This window comes from Alligator sinensis, unplaced genomic scaffold, assembly GCF_000455745.1.
Source record: "Alligator sinensis unplaced genomic scaffold, ASM45574v1 scaffold368_1, whole genome shotgun sequence".
Classification (NCBI taxonomy): domain Eukaryota; kingdom Metazoa; phylum Chordata; order Crocodylia; family Alligatoridae; genus Alligator; species Alligator sinensis.
Window position 1 is genome coordinate 878551 of NW_005842025.1, and position 16709 is coordinate 895259.

At 44.1% G+C, this 16709-nt stretch overlaps 1 protein-coding gene across 9 annotated transcripts in view; it reads right to left on the bottom strand.

The window, feature by feature from the left end:
- CBFA2T2 (CBFA2/RUNX1 translocation partner 2) overlaps positions 1-16709 on the bottom strand; it is a 118645-nt gene that overhangs the window by 26745 nt on the left and 75191 nt on the right. For 5 of the 9 annotated variants that reach the window (XM_025202430.1, XM_025202431.1, XM_014519285.2 and 2 more), the window contains 2 exons: positions 4379-4420; positions 2158-2301 (listed from right to left, as the gene is read on the bottom strand). In XM_025202430.1, coding sequence (XP_025058215.1) covers positions 2158-2301; positions 4379-4420 — 186 coding nt within the window. Of the gene's footprint in view, positions 1-2157; positions 2302-4378; positions 4421-16709 lie in introns of those variants that run through there. The other 4 variants (XM_025202432.1, XM_025202433.1, XM_025202429.1 and 1 more) reach the window with 1 other exon arrangement.

The following is a 16709-nucleotide window of genomic DNA, read 5'->3' on the forward strand; positions in this document are numbered from 1 at the left end:
CAAAGGATGGGAAGGGAGGGCTCAGAGGAGTTAAACTGCTCAAAAGCTGTTCAGAGATCTGAGGTTATAAAAGCTCCATGCACCTGTAGCAGCAGTGGAGAGGGGGAAAACAAGCACAGATAATCAGAGTCTGTTATATATTCAAAGGAAAGATAAGGGCAGAAAACAGCAGAGCTGGTTCAGGCTAACCAGAGTGGTGAAAGGGCTTTATGGGTGTGGGGAGGAGGAGATGGGATGGTTGAAATTCTAGAGATAAGGTATCCGTTTATAAAAAGAGAGAGGGGACTGGATTAGTGACAACATACAGGGCTTCTGTTTTAAAGGTGACCTGCAAAGGAAAGCGAAAAATGCACTTGTGATTCTGTGCATTTTTCCTTATTATGCATAAGGAAGCCCCTAAGCATTTATAAATAAAGTACTTTTTGTTCTATAAAGGAAAAATTCTATATTCTGAACACAATCAAAGAAACCAGATAAGGTGATCTGCATTCTATAGAAGTTAAACCTGTCATAAGGGATTTAAAAGGGAAACAGCAGGGTCTACCAACTAGCTGCTGGACTAGGTGTCAAGAGATCCAAGTTTATTTTCCCTACCTGTCACTGCCCTGCTGTCTACCATCACGCAAGGTTTTTCTGCACAACTGTCTATCCTCTTTTGATTGTAAGCACTTTAGGACAGGGTGCTGTGTGCCTGTAGGTACAGACAAACATACTTTTTAGCCCCTTTAAAAAGAGGAGGGGGAGCACCTCCCCAGGAGCATGCATCAGCTGTTATGATCTAACGTGTGTTTGCATGATCCTGCAGCAATATAAAACAGTGAAATTACCTTAACTTTGACCTTGCAGGGTTAATTTTGCTATACTTGTATCACTGCAAAATCATGCAGGCATTACAACTGCTGGGTAATAGTTCATATCAGTATTCTGCAGTAGCAATACAATTACATCTATCTGTACCTTGTACAATATCAGTCACAAAGGGGCCCTGATTTTAAATGAATTAAACTTTGCCACACCTACTTCAGCACAGTTCTCTTAAAATCAAAGGTAATTTATGCTGAAGATGCAACCTACTTGGATTTTAATAAAGCATTTGATACAGTGTGTCACAGCCTCTCTCAAGACATTCATATATATTGGTCTAGGTAGGACTGAAAGCCCTTACACACAATGGGGGCATTAAAAAAAAAAAATCAACATATTGAGATCAGGGAGAAGTATGTGGAGGGCTAGCCCTGGGCCCAATCTTAAGGCCACTGTTGCTGAATATTTCATTAAATGCTCCAAAATGAAGATTAAAATGTTAATCTGTGAAATTCAGAGATGACACTGAATTGTGAGGGGGATGTAGGCATCTGTTAGAACAGCGACATCTTACAAAGTTGCCTGGAGAGATGAGATGCATGGGCAGAAAAGAATGTAATCACAAGTGCATCTGGGGAAGCGTAATTCTTAACATAGCTACTGAACGGAAGGAAGAGAACTGGAAAGTCATGATGCTGAAAAAAGGCCCTGGAGAGATGGTGAATGGTAAACTGGATAGGAGTTTGCAACATAAGGGAAAAAGCCATAGTTTTCTGAAGCTCCATAAATGAGGTAACAAGGAGAAAGTACTGTCTATATTTTGCTGGTGCTATTGCATCTGAAACAGTAGGCACTGCTGTAGGAAAAAGATAGAAAAACTGGAAGGATAGTGAAGAACAACTGAACAGAACAGGGATGTGAAAGGACTGAAATTATGGCTGGGAAGGATCATGAAAATTACTCTACATTTGAGAGAAAAGTATAAACAGTAAAGATGGAAAGAGGAGATTCAGGGTGGACAAATGAGCCCTAGTTCTCTGCTTATTTCAGTTTCACTTGGACAAAGCACTTCTACATTTAAGCCAATGTGCCGCAGGGAACAATTCTGCACTGGCAGACGGAAGGAGTGGGTAATCTACCTAGTCACACAACAGAAATTTCCCTCCTAGTCACTGCCTCTCTAGTGCCTTGCCAATTCTCAACACTGTACATTAGCTCTGGAAAACAACTGAAATACTAGCAGTGACTTTCACAAACTACGTGTTCATTTTGCTGAGATTAAGAGTCCTGCTGAACATCCTAAGGGAAAAGCAGTTTCCCAACACCAGACAGCTAACATCACAAAGCTCTTACATGCTGTAGGGGTGAAGGACACTGGCCGAGGGCCTCCTGGGTTCACGGGTGGCAGAGGCGGCATGCTGGGAGGAGAGGATCTTGACTGTATCTTCACTTCCACAGGGGATCCAGGCATCACTGGCAACCTCTTCTCGTTAGCAACTGTTGGGAGAGAAAAAAGTCTTTAAGGCTCCATGAAATTCAAAGAAAACCCTTCCTAATCTAAACATTCCACTGAACATAGCATATATCATCCGTGGAGGGTGAGAAGAGACAAATGGCATGGGACTGTGCTGGAAGGTTCTCAGATGCTACATCCTGCCTGTATCATAAGAAACAGACCATAATATATTAATACGTTTCAATGAAGGCATTGCCTTTGACATTCAAAGGATGCTCTATTCGGATGGAGGACACTGGGATTTGATGCAATACAATCTGGACCAGTCATGTTTTCTAGTTGGTTGGCTTTTTCAAATGAAAGAATTTTGCCTGGCATTTTCAGAAGCGCACACCCACTGAAACTCAATCAATTTCATGCTCTGAAGGCACTGAGCTGCTTTGGGAAATAGGGCTCGCAGTAAAAAAGAAAAGAAAAACAGCAGCTGAAAATGAGTAACTTTTGCGCCTAACCTTGTTAAAACTTGAAGTCACATGTTTAGCTCTGGAGCATTACCCCACCCAATGTGAGACAGGTGGCATCGTTTATACTGCTGTAGTGCCTCTGATGCCATCAGCTGCTGCTGGAAAGAAAGAGCTTGGGTTTTCACAGATGAGTAAAGGAGACATTTTTAAAGCTCTTGTTTCTGGGTTTTGTCAACCCCAAGTGGGGAGACTACAAGGATGATCATAAAACTGACTACATCAGGGGTCAGCAACCTTTAGGAGCAGCAGGCCTGCACTTCTGACCCAAACACTAACACCTCACTGCTGTCCAGCCACGATGTGTGCGAATTTCGGCCGCCACTGCAGAAGCTTCCAGCTGAATCACCACTGATCTCTGGCCTTTGTGGGCCAGATTAAAATTGCTCCTCAAGCAATAGGCTCCTGGGTTACATCAAGGTAAAAATGATCCATGCATTATTTTTATGAAAACCATATTGATTTAAAACACATTTTTGTGCAGTAAAGACTAGACCCAAGTGTGGCTGCTTTAACAAAGGACTCCTAAAATCATCATGTTAACCAGAGAGCATGGATGCTTATTGTTGATCTGCTGGTGACACCAGCATGTAGTTCATTCATACATTTGCAACTCAAAATGAGCAACATGAGATGACACAATCTAAATTATCCCCCCCTCAAAAACATACTGACCACTTTCTGCTCCTGAAACTGATGCCTGTCTCATTTGATTAGCTTACTAATGAGTTGTGACTATGTTCTAGCATGCCCTTTATAAAAATGTTGACAGGTTTCCAACACATCCATCTGTGTCCTGACTTTTTTTTCTTGCCTGGGGGGGGGGGGGGGGGGGGGGGCGGGGGAACAGGGATTTTTTTCTTGGCGGGGGGGGGGGGAGAGGATGGGGGTGGCGCAAAGGAATGGAACAAGGGAAGGAAGGAACTGACAGTTGTCTTTCACGTCTATGTGTTGTGTGCAGCGTGTGAGAACCTAAAGGGAACCATCACTTCAGACCACCTGCTTTTTCAGCAAGGGTGCCAAAAGCCTGGAGGAGAGCTTAGCAGTTAAACATGTTTCAACCTTCAGTACTTGGCATAGGCTGGAATTCAGCACAGCTTAAAAGCAAGAGACGAAAATGTCCCTTGAAATGTTGACCAAAAAGTTTTGATTCTTTGTGGTTTAAAAAAAAGGTTCCTAGCTCCTGGATGCTTTCTTCACTGCTGAAGTTGAAACAGCCTTCAAAGTGTGACTGGCCAAGAGATAATGAAATAAAGGCATTTTGGAACTTCCAAAGGCAAGTAAGTGAGAAGGGCAGGCGATTTCACTTTTCACACAAGGATAACACAGTCTTTGTTTGCATGTAACAAAGAATCTACTGCTTAAGAAACCTCAAAAAACCCTTATTTTAGGGAGGTGCTATGGGAAAAAGATGGCCCATGTATGTTTGTCATTCATTTGTCACTGCCAAAGGACAATCCTCTAACTTCTATTAGCCCTGTAGAGCAGTGGTTTTCAACCTGTGGTCTACAGACCTCTGGAGGTCTGCAGACTATGTCTAAGGGGTCTACAAAAGATGACTATGATCAATCAAAAGTATGCGACTACCCACACTCACAATTCAGAGGGGTCCACAACTCCATTTGAAATTTCCAGGGATCTGTAAATGGAAAAAGGTCAAAAACCACAGCTGTAGGGTGACTTTGACAGAACTGCCAACAAACTAAAGATTGTGCAATCAGGATTACCAGTAAGGATGTAATAGCAGAAGAAAAATCCAGCTGGACTTCTGGGACTGGTCATTTAGAAAAGTCTCATCAAGATTACTTGTACAGCTCTTCTTTGTTTTCAAAGCATTAGGCAGCAGTAAAGGTGCTGTCTCCTTTGTTAAGCTTAGCAGTAGGCAGAAAGTTCCTTTTAAGCTGGTAGAAATAACTTGGGTTTAAGACCTGTCTAAAGGGAGGCAGTGTCTTCCTCTGAATTAGAACTCTAATTCCTGCTTCCCAAATCTACGCTCAAATCCTTCCCCCCACTGGAGATAGAAGCTACTGGAAGGGACTTAATATGGAAATCTTAATCTTTTACTGCTGCATAACACACACAAATACTACATAACAAGGTCATTTTTTTTTCTTTTACACATATCAACTGGCACTAAACAATTCTAACTGCAAAACCTGACATTTTGCAACTTATGGCAGCAAAGATGCTGGTTTATAAAAACAGAACAAATCATCTGGCAGAGGCCTTCCATACAAAGCATTTGGCTCTAATACCACAGCCTGAAATCCACTCTGTTAAGTCACAAGCACCTGCTTCATCCCCGCCCCTCCATGGGCCGTGCAATAGTTGGCTTGTTTATTTTCCTTATGGAAAATCATCAGGGCCAGTAAGGTAACAAATGGTTTTTGCATTCCTAGTATTTTTCCTATTTGAATTACGAAAGAGACATTAAGAGTGAATAGAGGCGGTTGCACATCGAAAACCAATTTTTTCAAAACACCAAGAAACCCTGGCCACTTCAAAGCATCTAGGACAGCTCAAAATTAAAATTATTTGCGTAACAGCAGGCTTGTGTTTTAGTGGATTGAAATCCCATTTTCTAAAAGCGATATCCTATTAATTCTCCAAGATGAGTCCAGAAAATTACCAAATCGACAGAATAATATCCAGTAAACTTCTTCACAGGGGTTCATTCAAAATTTTAAACAAATTTCAACTACATGTGTCTGGGTCCTTTCATGTTCATTTTCTGCATATAGTCAAGCAAGCAAGATGACTACCATGATTGTTTAGAAAAAAGCTGAGCAAATTAAGCTAGCATTACCAAATATCATGCAGAGCAAACTTTGATTTTGTAACCAAGTGTTCATACCAGAGACCTTATTCTAAGATTTTTCATTCATCCAACCAAGAAACAGAAACACAGTTCTAATTCTAACAGTCCAACACTTGCTGCCAACTGTCTGTCTGCAAGCTATCAAGGCAATGATATATGTCTGCACAGAATATCTGAATAAATGAAAAAGATTAACTAATTACTGAAAATTATACATGCACAGAAAAAAAGAAACTGAATTCAACTAATACTATTTGCTGTAAATTGGCTGCCCTGCTCAATGTATATGGAGCTCAGTATTTACCAATGATAGTGTCACATGGATGTCCACCATGTGGCAAATGGTTTCATTCTACTTTTACCTCCACCACCAGAGCTCTCCTGAACTCATACTCCAGAAGATCCTCTCATTGCCTTGCTTTCTTCACCCCTTTCTTATAAAACCCTTTCCTGTAGCCATGTTGGGGAATTACATGAGATGTAAAATTTCTCACTATGTGTCATATTACAGCAGTGGTGCTCAATTCCCACCCCCCAGCAGACTGGATGGACAGTGCAGTTTGTCCGCTGGTCAGATCCAGCTGGTGGTCCCGGTGGGGTGCCCAGGGAAGGTACGGTGGGCACCATCCAGCCATGCAGAGAGTGCGAGGGAGGGCATCCCAGCCCCAACCCACCCTGCAAAGAAAAGGGAGTGTGGTTTGGCCCTGCAGGGAAGGGGAGGGGGTGCACAGTATGGCCCCAACTTGGCCCCACAGGGGGGGAAGAGGGTGGGGGCGCAGCCTGGCTCTGACCAGTCATGCAGGGCTTGGGGTTTGGGAAATTTGGTGGTATGGGGAGGGTGGCTGTATTAATGGCCACTGCTCTGCCGCCGCCAAATTTCCTGACCCACAGGGAGCCCCGTGGGCCAGATTTTCCAAGATTCTGCAAGCCGCATTTGGCCTATGGACCAGAGGCTGGGCACCCTTGTATTACTTCCTTGAGTTCTAGTTCTGTTTCCAAACCATTTGCAGGACATGACAAATATACTGTCAAAATTCCATTAAGAGCAAAATTACATTTTGAGGCGGGCTGAAGGCAGAAGTGGAGAGAGGCCCGATCCCTCACCCCGCCCCACCGTGGCCGGGGGAGGTGGGAGGCAGTGAGCTGCCAGTGAGCTAAATGGCCCCTGAGCTGCGGGAGCCCTTGGTCCTTCCCTCTGTAGCAACAGTGCCCCTTGAGACTGCCCAGGTGGGCTGCTAGTGGGACAAGGGCTGCCCAAGCTTGGGTTTGGGGAACAGTTGGATTGGGCTAGGTGCTACCTCTGAGCTGGGGCAGCCCCTGGTCCGCTAGCAGCCCACCCAGACAGCCTTGGGGGGCATTGCCACTGCAGAGGGAAGGACCAGGGACCCCTGCAGCTCAGGGTCTGCTGGCAGCTCAGAATATATATTTATTTATTTTTTTCCCACAGAAAAAATAAATAAAGAAATAAAAATAAAATCAGGCCCCTTGCTGCTGCTTTTTTTTTTTTTCTGGCCGAGCCTGCGTGTGCTAGCTGCTGGCGGGCTGAGCGGCCCCTGAGCCACAGGGGTCCCTGGTCCTTCCCTCTGCAGCAGCAGCACCTCCCAGGGCTGCCTGGGCAGGTAGCTACCAGGCTGGGGGCTGCCCCAGCTCAGAGGCAGCACTTGCCAGATCCAACTCTTCTCTGAGCCCATCTGGGCTTCCAGTGTACCATGCACCATCCCTGTCACCTTCTCTGGCCAACAGCACACCAGATGCCGTCCTGCTGCTTCCCCACACTGCCTCAGGAGAAAGCAAACCTGGTAGTGGTAAGGCAGCGAGGACAGTGCATGTGGCACTGGAAGCCCCGGCAGGCTTGAGAAAGAGTTAGGTCGGCAGGTGTTACTTTTGAGCTGGGGCAGCCTCCGGGCTGCTAGCAGCTTGCCCGAGTGGCCCTGGGAGGTGCTGCCACTGCTGTGGAGGGAAGAAGCAGGGCCCCCCGCAGCTCAGGGGTGCTCAGCCCACCAGCAGCTCGGGCAGGGAGACTCTGCTGGAAGAAAAGAGAAAAAAAAAAAAAAAAGGCATGATGGGCCCAGCCCCCACCCTTTTTTTTTCCTTTCTCTTTGCAGAGCCTTTCTCTGGCTGGGAGGTGAGCTGCTAGAGGGCCCTGAGCTGCAGGGACCCTGGTTCCTCCCTCTGCAGAGGTGCCCCCGCCCCCAGGCGGGCTGCCAGTGGGCTGGGGGCTGCCCCAGCTTGGAAGCAGCACCCAGCCCAATCCAACTGTTCCCTGAGCTGGGGCAGCCCCTGACCCACTAGCAGCTTGCCTGAAAGGCCCTGGGGGGCACTGCTGCCATGGAGGGAAGGACCAAGCCCCCTGCAGCTCAGGGGCTGCCCAGCCTGCTGGCAGCTTCCCCCTTCCCCACCCTTGGCCATGGAAGAGGCAGGCAGGCTTTGCAAAACCCCCCCAAAAATGATCGGGCCCCTTGCCTCAACAGGGACGAAAGCTCCTACATTGAAATGGTCGGTTTTTAATTGTCACAATTAAAAACCCACCATTTCAGTTTAGCAGACTAAACCCCCATCACATGTACAAGCACCTCAGTAGCTTATTTTCATGGCATATAATGACAAAACAAACAGCAGGCTTACCATTAATGATCTGTGGTGCTTCTAATACACAGTTATTGCCTTCCTAAAATTTCTGATTGTTACCCTAAATTAATCTGTTTACTGGGATTGTTTTACTAAACCAGACTGAAAATGTGGATTTCATTCATTCTGGGAGCAGAAGATTGAGCTAAAATGAGACTTATTTAGATAGTAATATAGAACAGCATGTTTCCCATCCAGGACAGAAAAAACAATCAGCTCCCACGCGTAACAGTTTAGAAACACATGTAGCCTCATTGATGACATGATTTTAATAGTCTCTAGCCACTCTACTGCACATATGAGGGAGAGGAGATACCCAGGACCAGATGCTACTCCATGTATTAGGCATGTACATGGACTTATACACCTGCGTATGATCCTGCTCCTCCTTGCTTTAGTCCCTTAAAACCTGTTAATACAAAAAGTCTTTTTCTTCCTTGAGCCTCTTTTTTTTTTTTCTTTCTTTTAACTCTGATTCAAGCTAAGGGTAAGACTATGGTGTGTTACAAAAGTAGATACATTAATAGATCTTCAGGGTGGAACAGACACATATAACAGGTGCTACTTCTACTTAAGACACCCAATAGGTAGAAAAGGATCTTGCCCCCAAATCTATTCAAACTCAGTGCAAGTCATAGTGGCTGCCAGTCATCCAAAATCACAAAGAACAAACAGGTCAAGTGTAGTGTTGCTGGGAGGCAGAATAACACAGTTTAAGATGCATATTCAAGTTACAGTGCTTTCCATTTCCTGATCTACAAGTTTCAGAAAAGTACCCCACAGAGGGCAGTCCTGCATCTGCTCCTGCAGCATCCTTTTACAGAAAGTAGGTATGCTTGATGGCCTGGCTATTCTGAATATCAGTTTAATGTCATTACCTACATTTGAGATGTTAATCTAGTGGTGGGCAATTATTTGGACTGGAGGACCACTTAATGAATTTTGGTGAGCTGTTGAAGGCAGCACACAAAACTAATAGCATTTAACAACAGCTATACTTAAAAATTATCGTGGCATTTATAGTATAAAGCAGTTAGAAACTTTCAGAAGATATAATTTTAACAAATTATGGATAATCAAACAAGTTAAAGAAAAATGAAGAAACACACTCAGGAAAACTCAGGTGGGAGAAGCCGACTCCGCTGCAGGGAATGCTTCCGGGGAGTAGCTCCAACCCTGGCTTAGCTCCCACCGGCTGCTGGGGGAGCCAGTCACTGGCAGCACCGGCCGAGGGCTCCTGTCTAGTACCTGGCATATCATAGCCTCCCCAGACTCATTGGCCCGGCCCCAGCCCCAGTTCAGTCAGCCAGCCTAGGGAACTCGCATGATCCACATGCTAGTGGGGGTGAGCACAGGTAGCACCAACGGCAGCACATCCCAAGACTGGCTGCGGACATCCAGGATGCGCAGGCAACTCCTCTGGCTAGGCTACAGGTGGGCATGTGGCTCCCTGCAAGTGATGGCAGCTTCCCAGGACTAGTCCTACGGGTGGCCCCATTCCTTGATTCCCCATTGGCAAGTGCCGCTGGCACCAGCACTTCCGCGATGGGAGATACAATATGTATAGATTTTTTTTCTTTTTGCTAGATGCAGTAGCAGGCCAGATGGAATCAATTGGTGGGCTCAATACTGCCCACGTGAAGTATTTTACCTACCCGTCTTAATCTGTTAGTCTTCCAACAGGTTTTCTTTCATAATCCCAATTGAAATTCACTGCTAATCCCTGCTTCTCTACAAACCCATCAAACTTCTGTAACATTTCTTGAATGGAAATGTTGGCTGCAATGGTTTGATCTGACGATGATGGAATCTCTTTTAAAAACATTTACAGTTGTATTATTTCCCAAACAATGCCTATGGGACACAGATTGAACATGTTTATAGCACAGCTTTTGCCATCAAGCTGCCACACATCAAAACTTTATGATGACATGTGCTAACTTTACACCCAAAGACAACAAATTTAAACTATTTAACCAAGATGCAATGAAATGGACCTGTGTGCGCTACGGCCAAGATCAGGGGGAGGGGGGGGAACTATGTTGAACTGACCTGAATAGTGCTGTAATATTATCAGGAAACAAGATTTACTTCATTTAAGAGAATCCTGACCACTGAGATTCTGTTTTATTCTTGTCTTGACACAAGTTGATATCTCATTTCCCCAAAAACGATGGGGAAAAAGCACGGAGACGAAAGTGCAAAGACAAGATTCTGCAGCAGCTAATAGTTTTAGAATTCAGATGCAGCAGTGCTTCTGATTTTTCCATCCATCCAAACATGGGATTCCCTGGAAACAGGAAGACCATGTATTCTGGGCATCCCCTTTAAGAAACCCATACCTGCTCTCTGGCCCCACAGACAGGATGGAAAATTCCAATGAATTCAAGACTTTGTGCCCACATCCACTTGAAACATTGCGGACCACAAAGACGCTGTTCTGTACTTTGCCTATCCAAACTATACACCACACAGTACTTCAACCATTGTTGTTATTATATCCTCTCTGGTAGCTGGGTCATATCCTGTATATTTTGTTTTTTCTCCTCAGTTGCTGTCCTATTACACAAGGTTAAAAAGGACGAGATAACATTTAGCACTGATCACCTCATCCTTTAATGGGAGGAGAATCCACTGTGTTTAAGGATAAGTTTAAAAAAATGAACAATGCATTAGAACCTCCTGTAGGTAACTACCTGGGAACCTTTTTTTTTAGTCATAAATCTAAGTTCTACTCCTAAGGACTTGAGCACCTGCAAAACCTGAGCAAAGCTTCCTCACTGGATCTACAAATTATATACATTTTTCAAACTCAACTGTCTAAACATCCAGCTAAGGTATATTTTCATTATGTTTGTTTCTGTTAAATGAGCCTTAGAAGTGTGTGTAGTAAAAGGAGAGTGTTGCTATGATGGTGAGCTTCAGACTGCCTACCTTCTCCTCACTTTGTAAACTGTATAAAGAAGTCTGTTTTAATAAGCTCTTGCACACTTGCAGGCTTGAAAAGATGAAACTACAAGCAAAGCAGCTGTGTCACTAGGGGAGGAGCTTTGTCAAATAGATTATAAGTTTCTGTTAAAAGCCCTGGGCAATGAGGGGGTAAAATGGAAGCAAGCAAGAGGAAAAAAGTACTACACAATAATCAAAGGAAGAACACTAGGACACTAGAACACAGCCAAGATCTAACTGTGGATATTGGAGGGACTTTGATTGCTTAAAAAAACCTTTTTTTTTTTTTTTGCTTTCCAAGTCTCTATAGTTTAAAGGACTAGTAGGATATCAGGAAGAGAGATTTACATTTGTTAATAAAATGTGGTTAATGAACCTGTTTAATGCTGACACCATGCTTAACAGTATAAAATGCTGGAGGCCCTGACAACTAAGAACTGAACAGTCCTGATGTATGGCAGAAGAAAGATAACAGAAGTGCCAGTAGGCAGTGGCAACATTACAGGGAGAAAAAGCAAGTTGCTAAGATGTGAGAAGAACCAACTGGAAGTGAAGCAGCACCAGCTGAGCATGGGCTGCTTTGCCACTGGTTCTCACATAGTACTAATACAGTATTGACCAGGGGAAGTTGGACAGGAGGGATGGAGTCTGAATCATGATGAACAGAGTTGAAATGTTGGGTAGGAAGTCCCACTGGTCAGGGCAGGATTGTTCCTTGTAGGGCTTTATCTGGTTTGGAAAAAGTGCACACAAGCAGGTTCCCAGCAACAAAACTAGCTATTGGCATTAAACGAGCAATGGAAATGGAAGAAGAAATGTTGCCCTTGTACAATAGTCACACAATAGTTAGCTTGCACACAAGTATCTGGTGTTGAGAAGAACAGAAGAGTTAATAGGATATAAATAATAGTTAACAGACTTTTTGTACTATTGCATATCAGCTCAAGGTGAACATTTTCCTTCTTTTGCATAGATATGTCTTCTGCACATTTTTAATTTGGGGTTTATGGTTTGGAGGGATTTCTCACTATGAACATCATTTTCTCAAGCCTCTTTTGAAACAGTCATATTGATTCAGTGCTGGAAAAGTTAAAAGATTAAAGAAGAACATTGTTCAATATGAGCTGACTCTGTACATCCTAATTATAAACCTGGCCTGCATCTGCCCAAAGTTGTTCACTAGATTCAAGCAATTTTACTTACCAATTGATTTTTTCTATTCTGCATAAAAAAATAAGCATATTCAAAGGAACAAGGCAGATGAAAGTATCTCATGCAAAGTAAACTACTGTCAGCAGGCTGCTAACAGTGGAATTACAGTAACATTTCTCCTTCTTCCCTTCCTCTCTCTCTAATTAGAGTTGGAGTGACCAGTCTCAAAATGAAACCTATGCAGCAGGGAAAGTGGCCACTAAATGATAGGATTTTAAATTCTGTAAAGTAATAGGATTCTGTTTTTGTACTGCCTGTAAGAGCAAAGAATTCTGAAGAACTCTACAAACAAACTGTTACAGACCAACTGAAATGCAGCCTTCCTGGGTAAAAGGATAGGATCTGCACATCACAACAATGAGGAAAAGGACCACTTTGCTTAGGACACCAGGGACCTTCTCTTACACCAAGTGCCCAGGGATCTTTGACATCCTTAAAGCGTAGGCAGGATTTTCACTCATCCTAAAGAGCCACCCTCCCCTCAGAAATGAACTGCACGGAACTCTGATTGGGATAACCTTGCTGGGCTTTGAACTGTAGTTTACATGGAGTCACAGTATTCTGTACTGGAGGTTTAAGGCAGTTAAACTACCCACTCCAGCTACTTTGTGGTATCTCATCTTTAAAAGAACAAATGAGGTAACAGGTTTAAAATAAAGCAAATAAGAGTTAGTATAACTACTATTGAGAGAAACAGTTCAAAAACAGAACAAGAGAACAAGGGACAGAATGGAATTACCACTTCTGGAGCTATTCCATGGTAAACCAAACTCTGCTGACAATTTACTAGCAATGGTTTAGGATAATTAAATCAATACTGTCCTGCAGCAGAGGGACAGGCAAGATGGCTCACTAGATGGCCATTCCAACCCAATTGATTCCATGATTAAAAGGACACGCTGTAGCTTTCCTGCTTCTCAGGATAATTTTAATGCAAACTAAAAGTAGCATCAGTGTAACCTGACCTGCTAATGTAAATAGGGTGAAATGAAATATGGCTTGTCACCTCCCCAGACTTAGTGAATGTTTATTTTGAATAACATGCTTATCTGCTCCAAATGCTCACCATCTGTTTTCAGTCTCCACTAAGCTAATATTTTTCACATTGGGAACTGGGAGGAATTACACTGAAATTTTATTATCATCTTTCTTTCTCTTTGAGGTCGATTTGCCCCTTCCCCTTGACAGCATCAAGCCACTTGTACAGCATTTCCACCTTTGCACAGTTCTTTGAGATCCTCAGATGAGAAGAGCTACATGAATGCAAAGCATTAGTATTATTAGTCAGACTTCCTGCAGATGCAATTCTTTGCTACCCTATTCTAATAGCTCAGGAACACATCTGCCTGCAGTCTGATGCTTGATGACTTCTCATTTGCTCAAACTAAATCAGTTTGCTTAGAAAGGAACAAACCTTTTGTCACTGCACCAAATAATTATATCAAAAAAGTGAAAAAGGAAAAAAAAGAGATACAAAACTTAAAAGAGTAGCATAAAGGTAATGAATAAAAGCAGACTTGGAAAGAAAAACTGCATTTTGTTATAAAATCTTAACCTGCGAGACTGGGGAGGAAAAACTTTTTTAAAATGTACAAAAGTAAAGATTTTGCATCTATACAAACAGCAATAATTATCTGTGCTTAAAGCAGCTCCATAAGGCAGAAAAATGTTCTGTGAAGAAAGTACATGTTATTCAATTTTACTGTTAAAGAATCTGGGGATTACAGAGATTGAGTGGCTTGCCCAAGGACACGAGTCAGTGGTAAATCTGGGTCAGTCTAAGCACTGGCTCCCAGTGAGCCTACAAGCCTTCCCCTATATTCCAAGTGGGTTTTATAAAAGGCAAACATGGAAATCTATCATGATGCTTGCTGCATGCATCCATCACTAACTGTGCTCAGTCTATTTTATATTGCAGATTTCAATTTTACAAAACATCAAAAATTTTGATCCTGTGAGATGACATGGGAGTGGAGGGAACCCCGCACCTCTCAGGAGTGTTCAGTACCATACAGGAGTGAGTCACTGAGCTTGGGATAAGCATTTTATAAATAAAAAATAAATACATGCATCTTCATTGCCATCTCATACTCTCCCACACACAGCTGCTTCACTGCCAAGCTCAATTCACATGTAAAATTTAGATAAAAGCAGCTAAAATAGCAGAACATTTTATCGTTTGCAAGCAATCCAGAAAGCAGTTAAGAAAAAAATTATATAATTTTTTTCCTTATTATTAACTGCATTTTACACACACACGCGCGCGCGCAAGTGAATTGAGAATCAAAAATGACAGGGGAAGGGGCGGGGGCGAGGACAGAGTGCTGCCACCCACCACCCCGTGCTGCCACTGCCTCCCAGGAGCAGGGGAGAGGGGGGGAAGCTTGCATGTTGCGGCCACCGCCACCCACCATCCCAAGCCGCCCCCATGCTGTGTCCGGCACTGCGCCACCCATCTTAACTGCTCCGCATCCGGCCCTGTGCCACCCCACTCCCGGCTCCGTGTCTGGCCCTGTGCCACCCCTTCCCCCCTGCATCCACCCGGCCTGCTTCACAGGAACCATGCCCTGCCCATAATTCTTGACAGAGCACTGGCTAGAGGCACGCCCCCCAAGAGCATTATGGAAAGACAAGCAGACACACAAAAAGACGGACTAAGGCCCTTTTATATTACACGCACACAAGTAAACTGCCTGTCAAGAATGACGGGCAGGGACAGAGGACTGTGTACATTTCCCCCCGCCCCCCACCCCCCTTTGGGCTAGGTCCAGGGTCGGGCTCCCTTCCCCCAGGGACGTTTCAGGCCAGGACCGGTCCCCTCCCTCCTCTCTCCCTGGCCACTTCAGGCCAGAGCTGGGGCTTCACCCCCCCCATCCCCCCTGGTCCATCGCCACTGTTGCCTCAGGCTACAGGAGGTGAGGCCAGCTCTGCTGGCCTTGCCCCTTGCTCCATCGCTACCATCATGGCAGCACAGCCGCCAGCTCCTGTCCAAATGCTTGCACTCTGATTGTTTCAGATAACCAGAGTGCGAATAAAACGTTACAGGCAGACAGACTACGGCTTTTATAATATTAGACTATATAAAATTGAAGGCAGATTGCAGATCCTTATCTATCTCACCTTTTAATAGGTTTTTATGGAAAATCATTGATATACTTGACAGTAAAAACTTATCAGTGACATTTGTTGGACTTTATGATGATCCTTTTTATTTTGCTGTCATACATTTAATTGAAGCATTGTGTGTCAGATGCTGCTTTCTTCCTGCAAAAAGTGCTGCACCCATCAAGACAAGTGACTGGCTCAAGGATCAACAGTCTATGGCAGAGATCTGGCTACACTTTGGCTTACAGATTTGTACCATGTGCAGTGCTTAGCAAATGGACTGCAGCAGAAGTCTGGTGTGCAACCCACCAGCACATCTAGAAGGTTACAGTTTGGGGCTAGAACAGGGCTGGCTAACTCATGATGCACGGCTTGCATATGGTTTGCAAGGGCCCAGCATACAACCTGGGTGAACCCCTGCATCCACCTCTCACAGCTGTGTGCTGGGGGTGGGCCTGCATGGCTGGGGAGAAGCGGGTGGGAGGCAGAATTATGGAGAAGATATTGCTGGGGTTGAAAAAAGTTGGATAGCCCTGGCCTACATAATGGAGAATTGTTAAATGCATATCCAAAGTATGCTGAAAATGATTTCTCTAACTTAACATACACAAATGAAGCTTTTGTCAAGAAATGTTTGTTAACGATTAACATATATCAGAGGATTGATTTTCTATTAAAAAGATCTGTGATGAGCACTGCTTTCCCCACAGTTTCTTCTCATTTAGTGGGCTTGTTATGGAGCTGGACAGGGAAACAGTTAACATGTTTGACTCAGCTCTGGAGCCCATCTAAAATAAAATCATCAGTCTTAGCCTAACTGCAACAAGACATGAGAGTACATGAATGTGGGCACCAGCAGACACTGGTTAGGGTTTTGATACATCCATGCATCAGCTCTCAATGGGGACAGCTGAGATGATATCACTGTGAAAGCAAACACCCTACTGTCATCATTAAAGTGATACCAGTGAAGAAGCTGGAGAAACTGGCAGAAGCAGCTTGGGGAGGAGACCCTTCTAGGAGAAGCCCAGGCCTCCAACAAGACTGTTAGGGGTCCTGTTACTTCAGGAAAAGCAGCCTCCCACTTTCAGGTGCTCTGTAATTTACTATCATCACTGTTAATGCTGGATGAGAGCCAACGTAAAAAATATGGGCCTGTTTATCTACTTGCAAAGGCCCAAGGTGAGGATAGCATGGGCTATATATGTTTCAGCAG